The sequence below is a fragment of the Tauraco erythrolophus genome, chromosome 2, assembly GCF_009769465.1.
Source record: "Tauraco erythrolophus isolate bTauEry1 chromosome 2, bTauEry1.pri, whole genome shotgun sequence".
Classification (NCBI taxonomy): Eukaryota; Metazoa; Chordata; class Aves; order Musophagiformes; family Musophagidae; genus Tauraco; species Tauraco erythrolophus.
Genome location: NC_141466.1, coordinates 107,308,503 through 107,325,872, shown reverse-complemented (window position 1 = coordinate 107,325,872; position 17,370 = coordinate 107,308,503). Strand labels below are relative to the sequence as shown.

The 17,370-nt window shown below is 39.7% G+C and overlaps 1 protein-coding gene across 1 annotated transcript in view; it reads left to right on the top strand.

Moving 5' to 3' along the window:
• LPGAT1 (lysophosphatidylglycerol acyltransferase 1) overlaps positions 1-17,370 on the top strand; it is a 60,655-nt gene that overhangs the window by 30,389 nt on the left and 12,896 nt on the right. The window contains exons 3-5 of the mRNA XM_086629238.1: positions 3,389-3,484; positions 6,626-6,899; positions 15,639-15,765. Of these exons, the coding sequence (XP_086485364.1) occupies positions 3,389-3,484; positions 6,626-6,899; positions 15,639-15,765 (497 nt within the window). The remainder of the gene's footprint in view (positions 1-3,388; positions 3,485-6,625; positions 6,900-15,638; positions 15,766-17,370) is intronic.

Here is a 17,370-nt window from a genome sequence, read left to right as displayed (position 1 = left end):
AGAATTTTTGCTTTAAGATCTTCTCTTTTATTTAACACAGGCCCAGGCAGAGCTATGTGAGAAACCATTTCACCAATATTAGTCTCGAGTGGGGAGTTATAGCTGGGAACTAGTTTTTCTTTTACCACTCACAAATACATAGTGTGTCTTTGTTTCCTTGGATGTGTACCATCTAGTAAGAAATACCACTGGCAGACAGGAAGGGATGCTAGCATGTCGCAGAGAAGAAATGGATGCTTGTTTCCGAAGCAAAACCTTTCATATCCTCCTGGCGACTATGCTAAGGCACATAGAAAACAAGGAGGTGATTGGTGACAGCCAACATGGCTTCACTAAGGGCAAATCCTGCCTGACTAATTTGGTGACCTTCTATGATGAGGTTTACAGCATTGATGGATAGGGGAAGAGCAACTGACATTGTCTACCTGGACTTATCCAAAGCATTTGATACTGTCCCACACGACATCCTTATCTCTAAACTGGAAAGACATGGTTTTGATGGATGGACCACTCGGTGGATAAGGAATTGGCTGGATGGTTGCACTCAAAGAGTTGTGGTCAACGGTTCAATGTCCACGTGGAGACCAGTGACGAGTGGTGTTCCTCAGGGGTCGGTACTGGGACCAGTGCTATTTAACATCTTTGTCAGCAACATGGACAGTGGGATCGAGTGCATCCTCAGCAAGTTTGCAGATGACACCAAGTTGTGTGGTGTTGTGGACACGCTGGAGGGAAGGGATGCCATCCAGAGGGACCTTGACAGGCTGGAGAGATGGGCCTGTGGGAACCTCATGAAGTTCAACAAGGCCAAGTGCAAGGTCCTGCACGTGGGTCAGGGCAATCCCATGCACAAGTACAGGCTGGGCAGAGAATGGATTGAGAGCAGCCCTGAGGAAAAGGACTTGGGAGTGCTGGTGGATGAGAAGCTCAACATGAGCCGGCAATGTGCACTGGCAGCCCAGAAAGCCAATCGTATCCTGGGCTGTATCAAAAGCAGCGTGGCCAGCAGGTCGAGGGAGGTGATTCTGCCCCTCTACTCTGCTCTCGTGAGACCCCACCTGGAATACTGTGTTCAGCTCTGGAGTCCCCAGCACAAGAACGAGTCCAGAGGAGGGCCAGGAAGATGATCCGAGGGCTGGAGCACCTCTGCTATGAAGACAGGCTGAGAGAGTTGGGGCTGTTCAGCCTGGAGAAGAGAAGGCTCCGGGGTGATCTTATAGCAGTCTTCCAGTACTTAAAGGGGGCCTACAGGAAAGCTGGAGAGGGACTTTTTACAAGGGTGTGTAGTGATAGGACAAGGGGTAATGGCTTTAAACTGAAAGAGGGGAGATTTAGGTTAGATATAAGAAAGAAATTTTTCACTCAGAGGGTGGTGAGGCAGTGGAACAGGTTGGCCAGAGAAGTTGTGGATGCCCCATCCATGGAAGTGTTCAAGGCCAGGTTGGATGAGGCTTTGGGCAACCTGGTGTAGTGGAGGGTTTCCCTGCCCATGGCAGGGGAGTTGGAACTAGATGATCTTTAAGGTCCCTTCCAACCCTAACCATTCTATGATTCTATGGTATCTTTGAGAGCTGTCCTTTTCTCTCAGACATGGTTTCCTTTTCCACTTTCAGTGATTGTAGAAGGTTCAGAAACTGGTGCTCTTGGCATTATCCAAGGTCTTCAAATAGAAAGTTTGCTAGTATTAAAACACTACAGAAGTTGAGGTGTTTTTAATGCTTTCTTAGCCAAGGATAGCTAGCCTCTAAATGTGACGTCTAGATGTAGCTGGGAGATCAGCTGTATGTCTGAGGCAGTAAAGTATCTTAAACATTCTTTGGCAGGTCTGTTCTTGCAAGTGTGTAAAAACTTTACTTTGCTGAGCATCCGGCAGCAGTTGTTTAAGGATAAGTAAAAGAAACAGGGTATGTGATAGTTACCTTTCTGCAAATATGTAACCCAGGATTCATTTATAGCTTCTGTGGTCAAAAAGGAGAATAGGTAATCAGAACACTCCAAGAGATAATTACATTTCTTTGGAAGAAAGATATACTGATACATGCAATTCCAGATACAAATTGCAAATTATTGAGCTGCTTTTACAAAACAGAATTCCTGCAGGAAATATGATTTACTTCTTCCTACAAATTCCATGTAGACATGTGAAAATGTGAAAACAGGTAAAAGTCACCATCCTCCACTGTATAAAAGTATTTTGTTAGAGGTATTGTTGGAGGCGTTTCAGTATTTCAGATACTGTGCAAGCCTCTAGTGTTTGGAGAGAAATGCAGAGTACACTTCAGAAGTAGATGTAATCAGCTAATAAATGAACAAAGCATTGTATTTTCTAGAGGAAGTATTGGGGTTTTGTTTTCTGCTCTATTTCTGTCTTGGCCCCAAATTATGTATCCAACTGAAAGATGCCAAGCAGAAAGTGCCTGACTACTGGAGAAATATCTGGAAATAGCTCTATATGTTTTTTTGATTGTGATGAATGGAAGAGTCCTATGTTACGTGACTTAAAGTTTCACTGAACTTGAATGTCTTGGTGCAGCTGTATAACACAGGGAAGAGTAAAGGCAGCTGGCCTCGTGTATGATTGAGTGCATGTTAGAGACACTGGATCTTCTGGTTTTGGAGAGCCAACTCCTACCCCTCTCAAAATCTACGTGTAGGAGCTATAGAGGGGAAAGACCTTGTGAGAGAAGAAGCTTTTCCCTTCTGTTATTTGCCTCTTCTGAAGTAATTCTTCTATTTTAAATCTCAAAGGGCTGAGCAGGTGTAATATCTGCCTCCGTTGCTCAACCTCTATTTTTGCCTTCTCACCATGCTTCTTGCCTAGGACAAGGAGCATGACTTAATGACATTTTCAGGGATGCATGTGGATGCTCTGCCATGAGAGAAGTCAGTATGACATGTGGGCTGTACATAGGTCTCAGTGAGTGCTGCTGTTCAAAGATAGAGTGAGCATGTGTTCATCAGAAGCACAAGAAAAACATGATCTCATCCCCAAAATCGCCAAGTGCAAAAAAATATAAGCAAACAAAAAATAAGGATCTATATTGTTTTGTGTACTTTAACAAGCACTGATTTTAGTTTGTAACTGGCTTAAAATTGTGGTGGTGTACTGATAAGAAGCATCACACTACCTATGTGAAAAGACGGAGTAGAAATTAGCATATGGCTAATAGTGTAGAAATGTGTATTATATTACAAAAAGGCAGCTATTTAATCCTGCTTTTGAGGAAGAAGTGTAGAACTGTGCTGCTTTATACTTTGGGGCATAAATGACTTCATTTCATGTATTTGCTAGTTTTATTGCTGTTGCAAGGATGACAAGAATGTGACCTATATTACGTAATTCCCTGCACTTGATATTTACTAAACTTTTGGGTTTTTAACTTTTCAGGTTGTCCGTCAGATGATGTGGCTGATGGATCATATTTTTAAGTATACAAACTTCGGCATTGTGTCTCTCATCCATGGAGACTTTTTTATAAGACAGGTAAATGGAAACACATAATAGTGCTTTGATTTATCTTTATATTTAGAACATTGTGGTGTTACGAGACTTAACTCATTACTTCCTGGATGGCTTGCAGGATGAAACAACTACGTTGTAACATGTATTTGGGTAGAGATGGATTCTGAAACTACTTTTTTTCCCCCAGCTTGTTCTATTATTCACCTAGACACAAATGTTTACAGAACCCAGTTACGATGGGAGCCTTTTTATGAGAGGTGTACAGCCAAAGTGCACGGCAGTCTTTTTTCTCTCCGCTTCTGACTGCTCATTGCTTGTGCCTCTCTTCTTTCCATAGTGACCTTGAAGCTCTGCAGTGAGTCTGGTTAGGTCACTGTTCTGACTGTCAAAGTTTCACATAAGGAAAGGCAGGACCATCCATTTTGATGGTGACGTGGTAGTAAACCAGTTTAAGGTGGTGAAGGACCTGCATAAATCATAATTAATTGATTCTTGAAAGTTACATATTACTTGAGCATCAGGAAAGAATATGTGTTGAGCCCAACATCTCAAATGTTAAGGAGTGAAAACCTCAGATTAGTTCTTAAAACCTGGGGTTTTTTTTGTTGTTTGGTAGCTTTGTTGATCAAACTGTGCTATAGAAGCTTAGAAGTACAATGTTAAGCATGAACCTGCTGCCAGTTATGTGAACTGTGACATCCAGCACACACGTTTCTTTCCTTTTTGTTTGTCTAGACTTAAAATGTATGGGCAGCAAGAGAGAATTAATCAATTTTCACTTTACAGAGACGGCGAAGCTAATTTACTTAGAATGAAATAAGGAAATAATCACAGCTACACACAGCTAAAGTGAGATTTCTCACTAAGACTAGAGGCATGGTTAGAAAACCTCAGGCAAAATTAGATAATAAAATAAAGGTCTCTAGAGATATACAACTGTGTACTGTGAGAGTATGGAAAGGAACAGGGTTTGATACTTCGTAAAATATAAATCGATTTCAGTAGTTAAAATTCACAAGATACACATTTTGAGGCACGCATGGCTGTCAGCTTGTGAATTGTAATTTCTGAATGGGGTGTCGAAATTATTTACAAAACCAAATGATTGCTTAGCTGCAAAAACTAAGGCGCTGCCTCACTTTATAAAGTGGCTGAGATATGCAACATCACAAATAAAATGACATCATCATAAGTCTAAATATAGACCAATTTAAAAGCAAGTGTGTCTGGGCTGTTAGCCTTTGGGTGTAGCAAAAACACTTGGAGTGAGTAATGATCCTTTGCCTAACTAGAATGGCCCTAGGAATGCTAGGAATGTTTGGATGAGCAAATACTTCATTTCTTTTTCCCCTGTAAAATAATGTAGTTTGATCATGGTACAACACATCCTATTTGTACCGTGTACATTGTACCATAATGTACGTGCATTAGCCTCATTTTCGTGAGCAGCACCAGTGGCAGTTTTAGGAATGCTTCTCAGGCGTATTAGAAGTTGACTAATGTTTCGTCTTCTGCCATTGAAAAGCGTATTGGAAACGGAGACTGTCAGTAACTTGCCATGTTGGTGGTGCAAAGTGCATGGCATCCTAAAGAGTTTGCCAGCAGTCTGCTGCTACCTGTTTTCTTTCCTCAAAAGGAAAGAAGGCTGAGCCACTTCCCTGTGATGGCGATCAGCTAGCCATGGTCTTCAAGAATTGGTTGCATTAAGGAGCTGCTTCTGCTTCTATATAACTTACTTTCTCTTCTTTCTGGACAGTATGTTAACTGTGTTTTATCTTCCAGGACTCTTCGATATTCTACTAGTCACGGTTGCTTTTAAACACTCCTCTCTTTCCCATTAGTCCAGTATATTTTTCTGTATGGCAGCAGCATCTTAAACCTCACAGTATTTGCTAAACTGCAATCTATACACCAGTCATATTTGTTAGGTTTGTTTAGGTTTTGGAGAGTTCTAATATCTAATGTGTGAAAAATTTGTTGTTCACTGCTCTTTTCTTAACTGCTGTGCTATCCTGGAATCCTGTGGTTTGAGAAAGGACTGATTTAACTGAGGAACTTTTATATTGCTCTTTAATTGCATTAATATGAGCAGGCAGAGCTTTTTCCTTCCCTTTCGTGAGGTAAGTGGGAAGTAATTGTAATTGTGAGATTTCAAAATCTAGGAGAAACACTTTCACAAAACTCACCTTCAGTAAAATACTGTTTCCTGTCTTCCACTCAACCCCAGTCTTTCCTCTTCTTCCCCCTGCCAAAAAAAAAACACCAACCAGCAAACAGTGAAAGGTTTTATGGCATTTTTGTTGATGTTTGAGAGAATTAAAATCGCCTTGGCTGAGGAGAGCTTAAATTTTGGGCTCCTTCGTCTTTTGGGTGATTTGACAAAGTCACTTTGCAGCACTCAAAACGCTAATGGATGTAAATTAGTTCCTGTGAAAATTTGGGTAGCTTGCGCTTGCTTTGTGCAGAGTTGGGAATAGAAGAGATTGTTGTTGAAGATATCAAAGATATTTCTGCAGTAATTAAGGACGAATCTCACTGTCTTAAGTGAAGTTGTGCTAATACATCAAAGGGGAGAAATGAAAAAGTCTTTCAAGCAGTACAGGTTTGGGTGAAATCTGTGGTTCTGCTGTGGTAACCCAGCTCGGGCCTGGTCTTGAGATCTGTCTATGTCTGCTGGTACCTCTGCAATTCTAATATGGGATGGCAGTGGGGGGAGAGGTGCACAGAAGATAGTGTAAGCAAAGATACTGTTTGGTTTGTAGAAATTACTGATGATACGTAGACCTCCAAATCAGAGCTTGACCACTAGCCTGTGTTTGCAGAATTCAGTTTAGCAAATTCAACTTTGAACCCACTAATAACTAGGAAATTCTGTAAATACATCCTCCTGTTATGTGAAGTTCCCACTTACAGTCTGGACGTCCCTCTTGCAGAGAAGTCATCAAATTGGGAGCTTCAACCTCAGTTTCGAGGGCTTTTTTTTCATCCTTTCTGTAAAGTGGCATTAATTAGACCACCAGTAGGTAGTCTGAGGAGAATATTGTTTCATATTGTCTTAGGAGCTTATTTGTATCTCTGAAAAGAGAAAGGTAATAATTATCCATCTATTGTTATATCTCTTTTAAGCATTCATTTTGTTTAGGTGATGTTTTATCCTTACAGGGAAGAGCACATCGTGACCAGCAGCTTATGTTACTTAAGGAGCACCTAGAAAAATATTACAGGAGCCGCAATCGGAAATGGATTGTTTTATTTCCAGAGGGTGGTTTTCTTAGGAAAAGAAGAGAAACAAGCCAGGCATTTGCCAAGAAAAACAATTTGCCATTTCTTAAACATGTCACCCTGCCAAGAGTTGGGGCAACACAAGTCATTCTGAAAGCGCTTGTAGCACCGCAAGAAAATGGAACTCCGGCAGGTGGAGACGCAGTGATAAAAGGTAAAGACTGTTTCACTCTTGTGGATAAAAAGCAAGTTGAATGTCCAAGATTTGAGTTAAGCAAAGCATTTTGTGTTGAACTGGTCTCCTTAAATGTCAAATATTTATTTGCTTTTAGTTCAACTAAGTTTATTTTTCATGTTGAGACACACACAAAAAAATCCCGTTAGTTTTAATTTGTTTTAGTCTACAGTGCGGCTGCGTGAATTTTTTTCTTGGTACACATGATGGGTAGAGCAGATACTGGAATGAGCACCCGGAGTGAGCAAGAAAGTGGGCTGCTCCTTTCAGCGCAATGGATGGTTTGCACTGGTTTATGTAGTATGGAAATATAGTAAAAGTAGTTCTGGAATATGCAAACTGTGTTCAAATTTTTATTCCTAGCTTTAAAAGTTTCTTCGTATCCAGTACTGTATACTTCATTCCTCTTCTTGGACTGTTTTCTGTTGAGTTCAACTTCTATTCTCTACCTGTTTTTATGATGACTGTCCCTGTTGTTGCTGGAGTTAACTGTCACCGATGACTAGATTTGAAGGATTGTTTTGGCTGTCTTATGTTAGAAGAGTTATGAAGGAATAAGAATGTTCCTGCAGCATTATTGTTCTGGGACACCTGGAACTGTAGGAGAGAGTATAGCTGGGATATAAATAATGCCTGTAGTTAAGGGACTTGGTGCTTTCAGTCTCTCAGTTTTTAAAATTTAACTTCTTGGCACATCAAGAGAACAGGGATAGATTTTACTTAAACTAGTTGTGGATTTCTGTTACTTATTATAGAAACAATGGTTGGGGATTGTAGAGGTTTCTTACTGATTGGTGGCGCTGGTATTTCCATAGCCAAATTATTATAATAATTTAGCAGTTTGAACCAAAGATCCATACTAATGAAGCTACATATGCAGGTGATGATGTTTTTTTTGTTTGAAGTTCAAATTTCAGGGTTAGCAGGAATCCTCATACAGAAATTGCTTCCAGATTTTTAGTTTTGAAGCTAATCTTGTCAACATAGGAAACGAGTGGAGAAAAGATTTTAAATGAACTGAAAATCAAGCTGTGGAATGTATCAGTGTTTCCTTTCAGGCTACATTCAAAAAAGAAAGGCTGAAGGAAAGCCCTTGTTGTCTTAGAAGGTTTTAGGTCTAAAAGAGAGAAACAGAATACCCCAGTCCTTGTTAAAAGTTTGGGTTTTTTTTTTAAGGAGAAAAGTTTGTCCTGTTCTAGTTCTATTTCTTGCTGTCTCAAAGGCAAAAAGGTATGAAAAGTAAGAAGTTCCATGAATGAATTACAGGCCTTCTTGTTCTGGAAGAGGACCAAAAGCACTCATCAAATACCAATTTTGTATTTTCATACTCTTAGATTACTATCAATTTAGCTGCTAACATCAAACCTGGCTACTTTTTTTTTTTTTTTTTTCAATAAGTGGCATTATTCAGACTCCAGAGGAATGAACATTTGAAAGTAGTTGACCTAACTGGATACTAAAATAAAGGAATTGTCTCAGAAATGCAATAGAACCACATCTGTCCATCCTACTCAAAAGACAAAAGGAAAGATAAGTAGACAAAAATAGGAAAGAAATATGTGGGTTTAGCTATCATTTTTTCAGAGTAATGAACATGAAAACATAATAAGAGATGAAAAAGAGAAGCGAAAGTAAATTTTATATGCTAGGAAAGCATAATATTTGATACTGAATGAAGCTGAGGTATTTTGCTGACAACAATGTTTCTAGCACGGTAAAACTTCCTTGTCAGAGATGTCGGAAAGTTGATTCTTGGTCTATGTCTTGTATAAAAGACGCTTCCTCTAATGGTCTGCCTTTCGAATGCTCTTGCTGTATTCTTGATGCTTTTTGAAGAATGTTTGTTGAATGAAATATAATTGTTAAATTGATAAAGTTATATTATAAAATTAGAAGCCTAACAAGTTAGCCATCATCTTCACTTTTTATCTCTTCTATCTTTCCCTTTTTTTAACCATGTGAAAAAACCCAGCTCAGTGAAATCAGACTTGCCTGTATACTCTTTGGGTTGCCGTCACTGACTTGTGGGTGCCAGAACTAGACGCAGTACATACAGTAGAGGTTTCACCAGTGTCTGGCATGGAGATTGCCTTTAAGCTTATTCCTGTACTTCTTTGCTTGGAAAGCGGCTTTTTTCCAGTAGCATCGCACTTGAACTTCATGGTTCATTGAAAACATTTTTCCTCTGTGCCACTTCTTCTTGTGCTCTGTACTGTCTTATTTAACAGTGTTCCTGGTGTCCTGGGTTACCAAATTATTCAGCGTTCTATAATCAGCTTTCTGCTCCATTATTTATCAGTCTCTCAATCTTTTAGTTACCTCCAAGCTTTAGTGGTAACGATGGGAGTTCACCTCCCTCCCCCACCTGATTTTAGTTAAATTGGATTAAGAGCAGCTCCTCCTCATCAAAAATTATGTTCCCTTGCTTTTGAAGTTTCCTGGGTAGCTGTGTTAGGGTGAGTTGCAATGCATAGTTGCGGTGTTCGTGAGTGCTGTCATTTTATTAGTACTCAGTTCATTTAAAATGATCCTTGTAGCTTTCATACCTTCGCAGATTTTTATACCATTCTACTCTCTCAGCTGGAATGGTGTATGATACTGGGTGAAAGAAGAAAAGATGACAAAAGCAACTATAGTAAAAGATGATTCATTCTTAATACACCTGTGCACTGCACCCTAGTTTGGTACAAGCCCATTTGCATACAATTGTTTCATCATGTCACCCCACTCCTCCCCAGCCCAGCTTGCTTTTCTACATCAAGTGTTACTGGAGTTGTGGCCTTCAAATAGTAGTTCAAAGATTGTGCAACAGCTAAATAGCTACATCGTCTGCCCTTCATCTATAAGGTCTCTGATCTGATTTCTCTCATCCCTTTGGTGGAGGTGCGTTTATGTTGTGAAGTGCGACGTTCAGTAGCCACCCCAAAATTTCATTAGCCTTAATTATGATACTAGTATTCTTAATATCCAATCTCCTTTTTGGTTTATTTTTGTACTAGTTATGAATTTACCACAGTTAATTACCTGATTCTTCCTCTGTAAAGTGATAGGAAAAACAAATATTTCTGAGCTAGATGATCAATACTATGTGGTCATTCTTAAAGTGATCAATTCTTTATTGGTTACTTTTCCAAGGCAAGCAGCCTCTATTGTCTTGATTTCCTCTTCCCAAGAGTTTTCCAAGCCTTCTTCCATATTTAAAGTCCCAAATACTAACCTTCATCAGGGTGAAGTTTAACTTATTGCCAGTAAATACTGAATTAAATGGCTAAAACAGTTTGTTGCTTTTGCTGCCTTTTGAAACACTGATTTAATTAAATGAAATTGTACAGTTTTATTCTTAAATAAATAGAAGGCTGGAAGAACATACCAGAAAGGTAGTGCTATCACTTGATGGCTTGAGTGCTTTTGAAGCTAGAAAGTACAGGCAATGTAGTTAAGTGGTGCCTGTCCCCAAAAAGATGGTGTAAGTTAATTCTGGTGTCTGATGAAAGCATCCCTCTGGGCAAATGTGCTGTGTCCCCCAAACAGAGCACTGCTGCCATCACCTGCGTTCCAGGAGAAGGTTTTAGAGCAGAATAGAAATATGGGCAGCATAAAAATACTAGATGTGTAGCTGTCATCACCTTAACCCTTTGGGGACTGATGTGTGTGTAGGGGAGTTATTTTATGGTTTAGTTTGTTTGCTTATTTTTTAACAGAACACTTAGTCTCTGACATAGTTGCAAGTACCATGTGTCTTCAGGTAATAAGAATTGATCTTCCTGTGAGTTTTAGAATGAGCAAAATGTTCTAAATGCCAAACAGCTGGCAATTCAAATGAGTTTGGAGCAATTTTTCAATGAAGATATGCATTCCAGAGCTTGTTTTTTGATGAACCTTGCTCTAGTATGTGGGGTTTTTTTAAAAAATTCTGCTCTATTTTATCATGCAGCAATATTTTGTCTCATAAGAGATTGCTGTGAGCTTTGTTGGAGCCATATTGAAATCTTATCTTACTGTTTTCAAATGCAGCACAGTACACTCAGTTCTGATGCCTTTTCTCAGAGGAATTCAATTTTCCCTCTGCAGAGCTGGGCACCAAACGTGTTGATTCACTGTTATATGAGGAATGTGACTTGAATAACGTGGGAACACTTTTTTTTCTATCCTGGAAAAGGGACGGCTTATTTCTTTCCAGGTGATTTGTTACAGAGAGACCTTGGGATGATGAGTAAGATGTTCAGTCTGAGAGCTAACCTTTGGGGAAAAAAGTTAATTTAAGGTCAGTGGTCCAGCTGATCACACAAGGACAAGTAGAGAAAAAGGAACAAGTTACAAGAATGTGTTGCTGTGCAAGGGGAGGCAACAGCCTCTTCTGACTGCATTTAGAGTGATGTAAGTGTTCAGGAAACCACACCTGAATCCTAGTGAATGCTAGTAAATATTTTCATTTTCAAGTGGAAGCTGTGGTCCTCAGGTTCACGCCTGGCTGGTGCTTTCTTTTCCACTCCGGATGCAATCTGGCAGTGTCGCACCTTCTAGAGCTCAGCTGGAGGCGAGGTTTCCTACTGAAACCTGCCTCTGTAACTTGCTGTTTTTCTCAGCGGTAAACACTGACGATCTACTGGCGAGTTTGAAGAGTCCTGTGCATAGTCAAATCCAGATTTTAGCATTGCTTGAGAGTAACCCCAGTGAGGACATAGAGGGGACGAAGAGAAGCTCTGAACCCCATTAAATTCGTGATTGTAGACAGTCAAGTGTCTGCTGTGAGAGGACCACAGAGGGTGGTGGAACATTGAATGTCTTGAAGAGGCTGATAGTAAGTTGCTTCACAACTGAATACGAAGCAACTTACTATCACTGAATCCACAGCTGGAAAAAAATACGGAAGAAAACAGTTATAAAGATTTGCCTCTGCTGGTGGTTTTTAAACAAACGGTAAGTTAGGAGACTGTTAAAATTTATTTTTTATTGTTGATCTAGGCCAGAAAGCTACTGTTACATGTGATTGTTCAGTCTTATCTTAGCGCTCATAAGGCAAGTATGTACCATTCATACTAAGGTAGGTCGTTATTATTTGGTTGGGATGCAACTGTGTAGGATAGATGCCTGCAGGCCTGTTTTGAACATTTATGTCCTGTTTAAAAAGAATCAGGCTGCTCATATTTTGAGGTGATTTGAGAAATCAAAATCCTCCACATGTGCTGGAAGTGGCAAACAGGCTGACACCACAGAAGAAAAACTAGTCCTCAGAGACATCAGCTTAAATTTGGCTTCTGCTGCAGTCTTTGGCACCAGGCTGCTCGATCTTTCAACAGGTACTAGACATGAAGGATGCGGGTCTCTTTTAATGGTAGGTAGAAAGTTCAAAAGGGTTTGGCTGTCAGAAACATCTGTGGCTGTGTTGGCCAAGCCAAACCTGGCTAGAAGAGCTCTTGAACAGGTATACTCAACTGCATTTTTTTCAGCTACAAGTGCCAGACCTGAGATTCACACCATGTTACAGCTAATGTAGCAATCTTTCTGTTCTGAGTTCCTGGTTGTGTGCTCCATTTAAAAAAAGAAAAGGGTTTATTCTTCTTCAAAGGTCTGCTTAGGCTTGAAAGCAGCATCCTTGGCCATACTGAGGTCCTACGTCTTTGTGTGGTGTACGGTTGTCTGCTGCTTTTTCAGTTTCAGGATCTGTTAGAGCTTTGTGGCTTTAAAATAAATATGCTCATCAGCAGGGCACAACACAGTATAACCTCCCAAAAAGGACAAAAAGATTTATTTCAGAATTAATTTTCTGAAATCCTTGGTGACTTAGGGTTCTTTGGCACTGTGAGATCTTGGATGATTATGTAAGTGTTATTTTAAACCAGACCATGCAGAAACATGCCGGTGACTGATTTGATAGCACATCTTGGTAATGGCATGTCAAGGTAGTTGCACTAAGACCTGCTTGCTCTAAAGGAGGGTTTGTGGAGACTGTCTTTATCTTCAGATTTTTTATTTTATTTGTCTCTAACCTGGGATGGTTCCTGGTGGGCTGTCAGAAGTGGGTTTTTCTCTCTGCCCTGCCCTGTCAGGGGCCAGAGGTGAGGTTGGAGCTGTTCTGAGGAATCCATTTAGTGGCTCTGCTCCACAAAAGCAGAAGGTAGGAAATCAGCACAGAAGGGGACTGTAAGAGTCTTCCTGCACTGAAATTTGAACCATTATCCACTGAAAGAGTAGTTTGAAATACTAGCTAAATATTTAATAAATGATTTTAAAACATTCTAACATTCTACTGTAAATAATAAGATACTGTGCCCATATTCATCTGGCACTTTTTAATTGCAATTAATGTTCTTTGTTGCTTACTCACTTAGACGATTTACTCGTCTTTATCCATTCTTACTTACATCTAGGAAAATAATAAATTGGCTTCGTTCTGAAATCCATTTCTAAATGAATACATCTGTGGATTTACTATTAATTTCATATTGGCTTTTCTCTAATATATTGCTATTTTTAATATGAAGGACTCTGTAGTTAGTGCTTTTCTTAAGAGAGACTTGACAAGCACTCTGTCATGATGCTGGCAAGCCTGGAGCCTCTAATGGGACCTATATTTTAAAATGCTCTACTTCCAGAAGGTGACACTGGATGTTTCAGCTTGACCTGTGTAGCTTGCACTTGGTTAAATTTTGGAATTGCACGCTACTAATAACTCATAGCCTAAGTATTGGGCAATACTGACTGGCCTTATTCAGGCAGTGTATTTGCATTTGTAATGAAGCAGTCCAGCTCCATTGTTGAGTAGACACCATGAGAACACTAGCAGCTTGCTAAAATAATTAATAGATATATATGATAGCTTTAATGTAATTGTCTTCTCACAATTAATTAAATTAAATGCAAATTAAATGAAATGCAGGTAGAAACTCGCGAGTCAGTCCTTGCGCGTTCAGGTACATACTAGTTGGTATTAATGACTGTGGCTTTTAGAGTGTGCTTCAGACTACGTTGCAGATTTCTTCATGCATGAAGTAGCTCTGCTCTAAAATTTGAGTGGCAATTTTGGGCAAGTCCAGACATCTCTAGCCCAGCATCTTCTCTGTGACTCCCAAGTGGATATCAGAGGAGGCATGTGAACAGAGCAAACATGCATCGTACTTCTCCCGCACGCTCTCCTAGCTTCCAGCTGTTTCCAGTGTGGTAGGTTTCCCCAGCCAGATGGGGGTTTCTGCCTGTTTAGTTAACCCTTCAACAGATTCTTCCATGTACTTGTCCAGTTTCCTCTAGGACCCAGCTCTTGGCATCTTTGATGTCCTTTGGCAAGGGATTCCCCACAGTTTTATTCACCTCTGCACTAGGAATTATTTCTCTCTGTTTGCTTTGAAAACTTTTCCTCTTGGCTTCATTTTGAATATGTCTGTTCTTGTACTGAGAAGGATGGTGAGCAGTGTGTTTCGATGCCCACAGTGTTTGTGTCAACCTCTGTCACATTTCTTTCATAGCAATCTCAGCTGCAGGCTTGAAGTCTCGTACATGCTTCTGCCAACAGGTGCCTGCTTTTCATAGTCAGCTTCTTAAATACTTTAAGATACCGCTTAGTATGATGTAAGCATATACTGGTGTATTAAGCATTAAGTCACGGTTGGACTTGATGATCTCTAAGGTCTTTTCCAACCTAGAAATCTATGAATCTATGAAAGTAAGCATGTTACTGTACTAACATGAACATAACGTAACCTCAGACACAAGGCAGCTCCAGTTCTCACAGACTAGATGTAAAATTGATAAGCTAAACTCAAAGTGCCATCTTAGCAATGTGCCCCTCCTTCCTGGTTTGCTTTCCAGACCTGCTGCTCTCCCTCTTTGCACACCTGTGAATTGAATACATCTGGAGAGGTAATGGCTAGGTTGATATATCTGACCTTGACTGTTGCTGGTAGTAACCTATGTTCAGGTTTAAATTTGACTCTGCTATTAATAATCCTGAATAATCTTCATAGCAAATATTTTCACCTCCTTTGATCCTTTTTTCAGTTTCTAAATATGCTGAGCAGCATGTGAACATGTACCGGTATCAGTCTTTCTGGGACCTTGTGGATGCAATCTCCACTCCATTGTGAAAACTGACCATCTTCCATGTGTTACTTTCTTATCTTTAATACTCAAAGTGGTGTATTTCCTCTTTATCCCGTAACTCAGATTTTTAAGAACCTTTGAGGGATTTCTTTAAAAAATGTCTTTAAAATCTAACTGTCCTGGTATGACATAAATCACTTCTAGCTGCTCGCCGTAACCCAGTAGTGAGGCTAGGTGCCCAAAGGGATCTGTATGGCTGTTGCTTCATCAGTGATCTGCACCTGTGAGCTCTTCCGAAGGCCCGGTTGTAAATGTGCTTAAAGTGCAGATCAAGAAAGCTGGATTTTTATTTTTGAAGTTTTCCTTTTGGTGAATGGGAGGAGGCACCTCACATTTGGGCCAACAATGTTATGTGACTGTTCTTACACCCAGTGAGTGAACTTTGTTCTGTTCTGTGCACTACAGTGTGTAAGAACAACAGAAGTAATCGTGAAAGTAAAATCTTGGTCTAGCTGAAGCTTGTTAAGAGTATTTCTGTGCACTTTAATGAAATTTGGATTTGATTTTTGGCTGTCTTATTTTATTTGTGTCTCATAAAGTAATATAAAAATGGAAAAACTATCAAATGACTGACCTGTGCTTCCTGATTACTGTTAATATAACATTTCTTTTTGTTCCTAGAGAGCAAATCAAAAGGCCCCCAGTGGGTGATAGATACAACAATTGCGTATCCCAAAGGTGAACCTATAGACATCCAAACTTGGATTCTTGGCTACCGACAACCAACAGTTACACATGTACATTACAGGTAGGAAATAAACCTTCTACTCTTAACATTGAACTAAAACATTAAAAAAACAAGTATTCACAAATTAATAACGCCATGTTTCAGGATATGGGAAGTCAGTAGCAATGTCTTTTTTATGTGCATCTCACACAGGTGGGCAACTCATATTATCTAAAAAACCACAGTTTTCTTTTGAAGAGTTCAGTGACTGTTCCATATCTTAGCACGTTTAAGTTTTTGACTAATGTCCTGTGGCTGAATATAGTATAGGGAATATATTTGATGGCTAGGTCATCTTTTCCACTTTTAATGTTAAAGTAACTGGTAAACCCAACTTGATTTTTTTTTTTCCCCTTAAATAATGACAACTTAAAAATCACAGTGTTACTTAATAACAGATTTCCTGAGAGATTATTGTATATTGTATTTAACTTTCTGACAAAGAAATGTCAGGTTTTCACTCAAAGCATACTCTTAATAGCTGAGCAGAGCGGTGCTCTGGAAGTAGTAGCAAATCTCAGTGATGCCTAGGATGGGATGCTATTGAAACTTTTCTCCTCAGCAGTTCTTTATCTCAGGACCTAAACTAATGGAGAAAGAAGTTGCATTTTGCTTTTGGTTTGCAGTTAATTGCAAGTCTGGTATCTCCAGAAATATTTTAACACTTCTTTTACCAAATAAGTTGATCACATTTTATCCCAAAATTGCATTGTTTTGTCTAACGTCCCTTTTGCTGATTCGGGGAGCTTTTAGACTTTTACAGTAAGCTTTCAGATATCCTTGTGTGGATGCCCTGGGTGTCAGTTTAACTGGGAATGACCTTCTCCAGCATCACTGCTGGGTCAGTGTTGTGTGATGCAGAGTACAGGCTGCTCACTGGAGCTCCTTTCCACAGCCATGTTTAAATCTGTCCCTGCTTTTTATAGAAATCTGCCTTCGAGTTTTTCTGAAGGTGAACATACCTACACCCTAATTATGTAAGATATCATGAAACCTGTTGTGCTTTATTCAGGTCACCTTAGTACTCTCTCAGATCTCTGAGATAATTGCAAGTTGAATGTATTTAGAATTTTACTGAAGAGTATTTCCAAAAATACTTCCTTTAAAAAAGAGAGAAAGTTACCTTGAATTAACTTCCTGCTTCTATATTCAAAACCTATTTTGAGCACGAGCATAAAGACGATGTAACCTTCCTTGCATCGAACTTAAATGTTACGGTCCTTGTAGTACGAAAATTCTAAGAAAAAAATAATAGAAATTGTTTATTGTTGGGTGTGGATTTATTGTGTTCTTCCAGAGGGTCTAAATCACTGCTTTAGTAGAGAGTGGCAAGCCTCTTTATTTGATTTACTTTTTTCTTTTTCTTTTCTAAATAACCTCTAGTTCTTATGGCTGACCCTGTAAAAACATTTGAAGCATGTCCCAAATGGAAACTCCTGCAGCGGCATGTCTCTGGAGGCTCAGAGCTGGATAGAATACCTCTGAAATGAGAACCGAGTGTCTTGGTTCTAACTGGAGCTTTGGCTGACTTTCCAGCCCTGGTAATTCTTAAATTGGCACACCAAGTGTAGGCACGTGTCCTCTGGGCTGTGAGGGCATGAGTTGGCTGCAAGGCAGTGGTTCTTA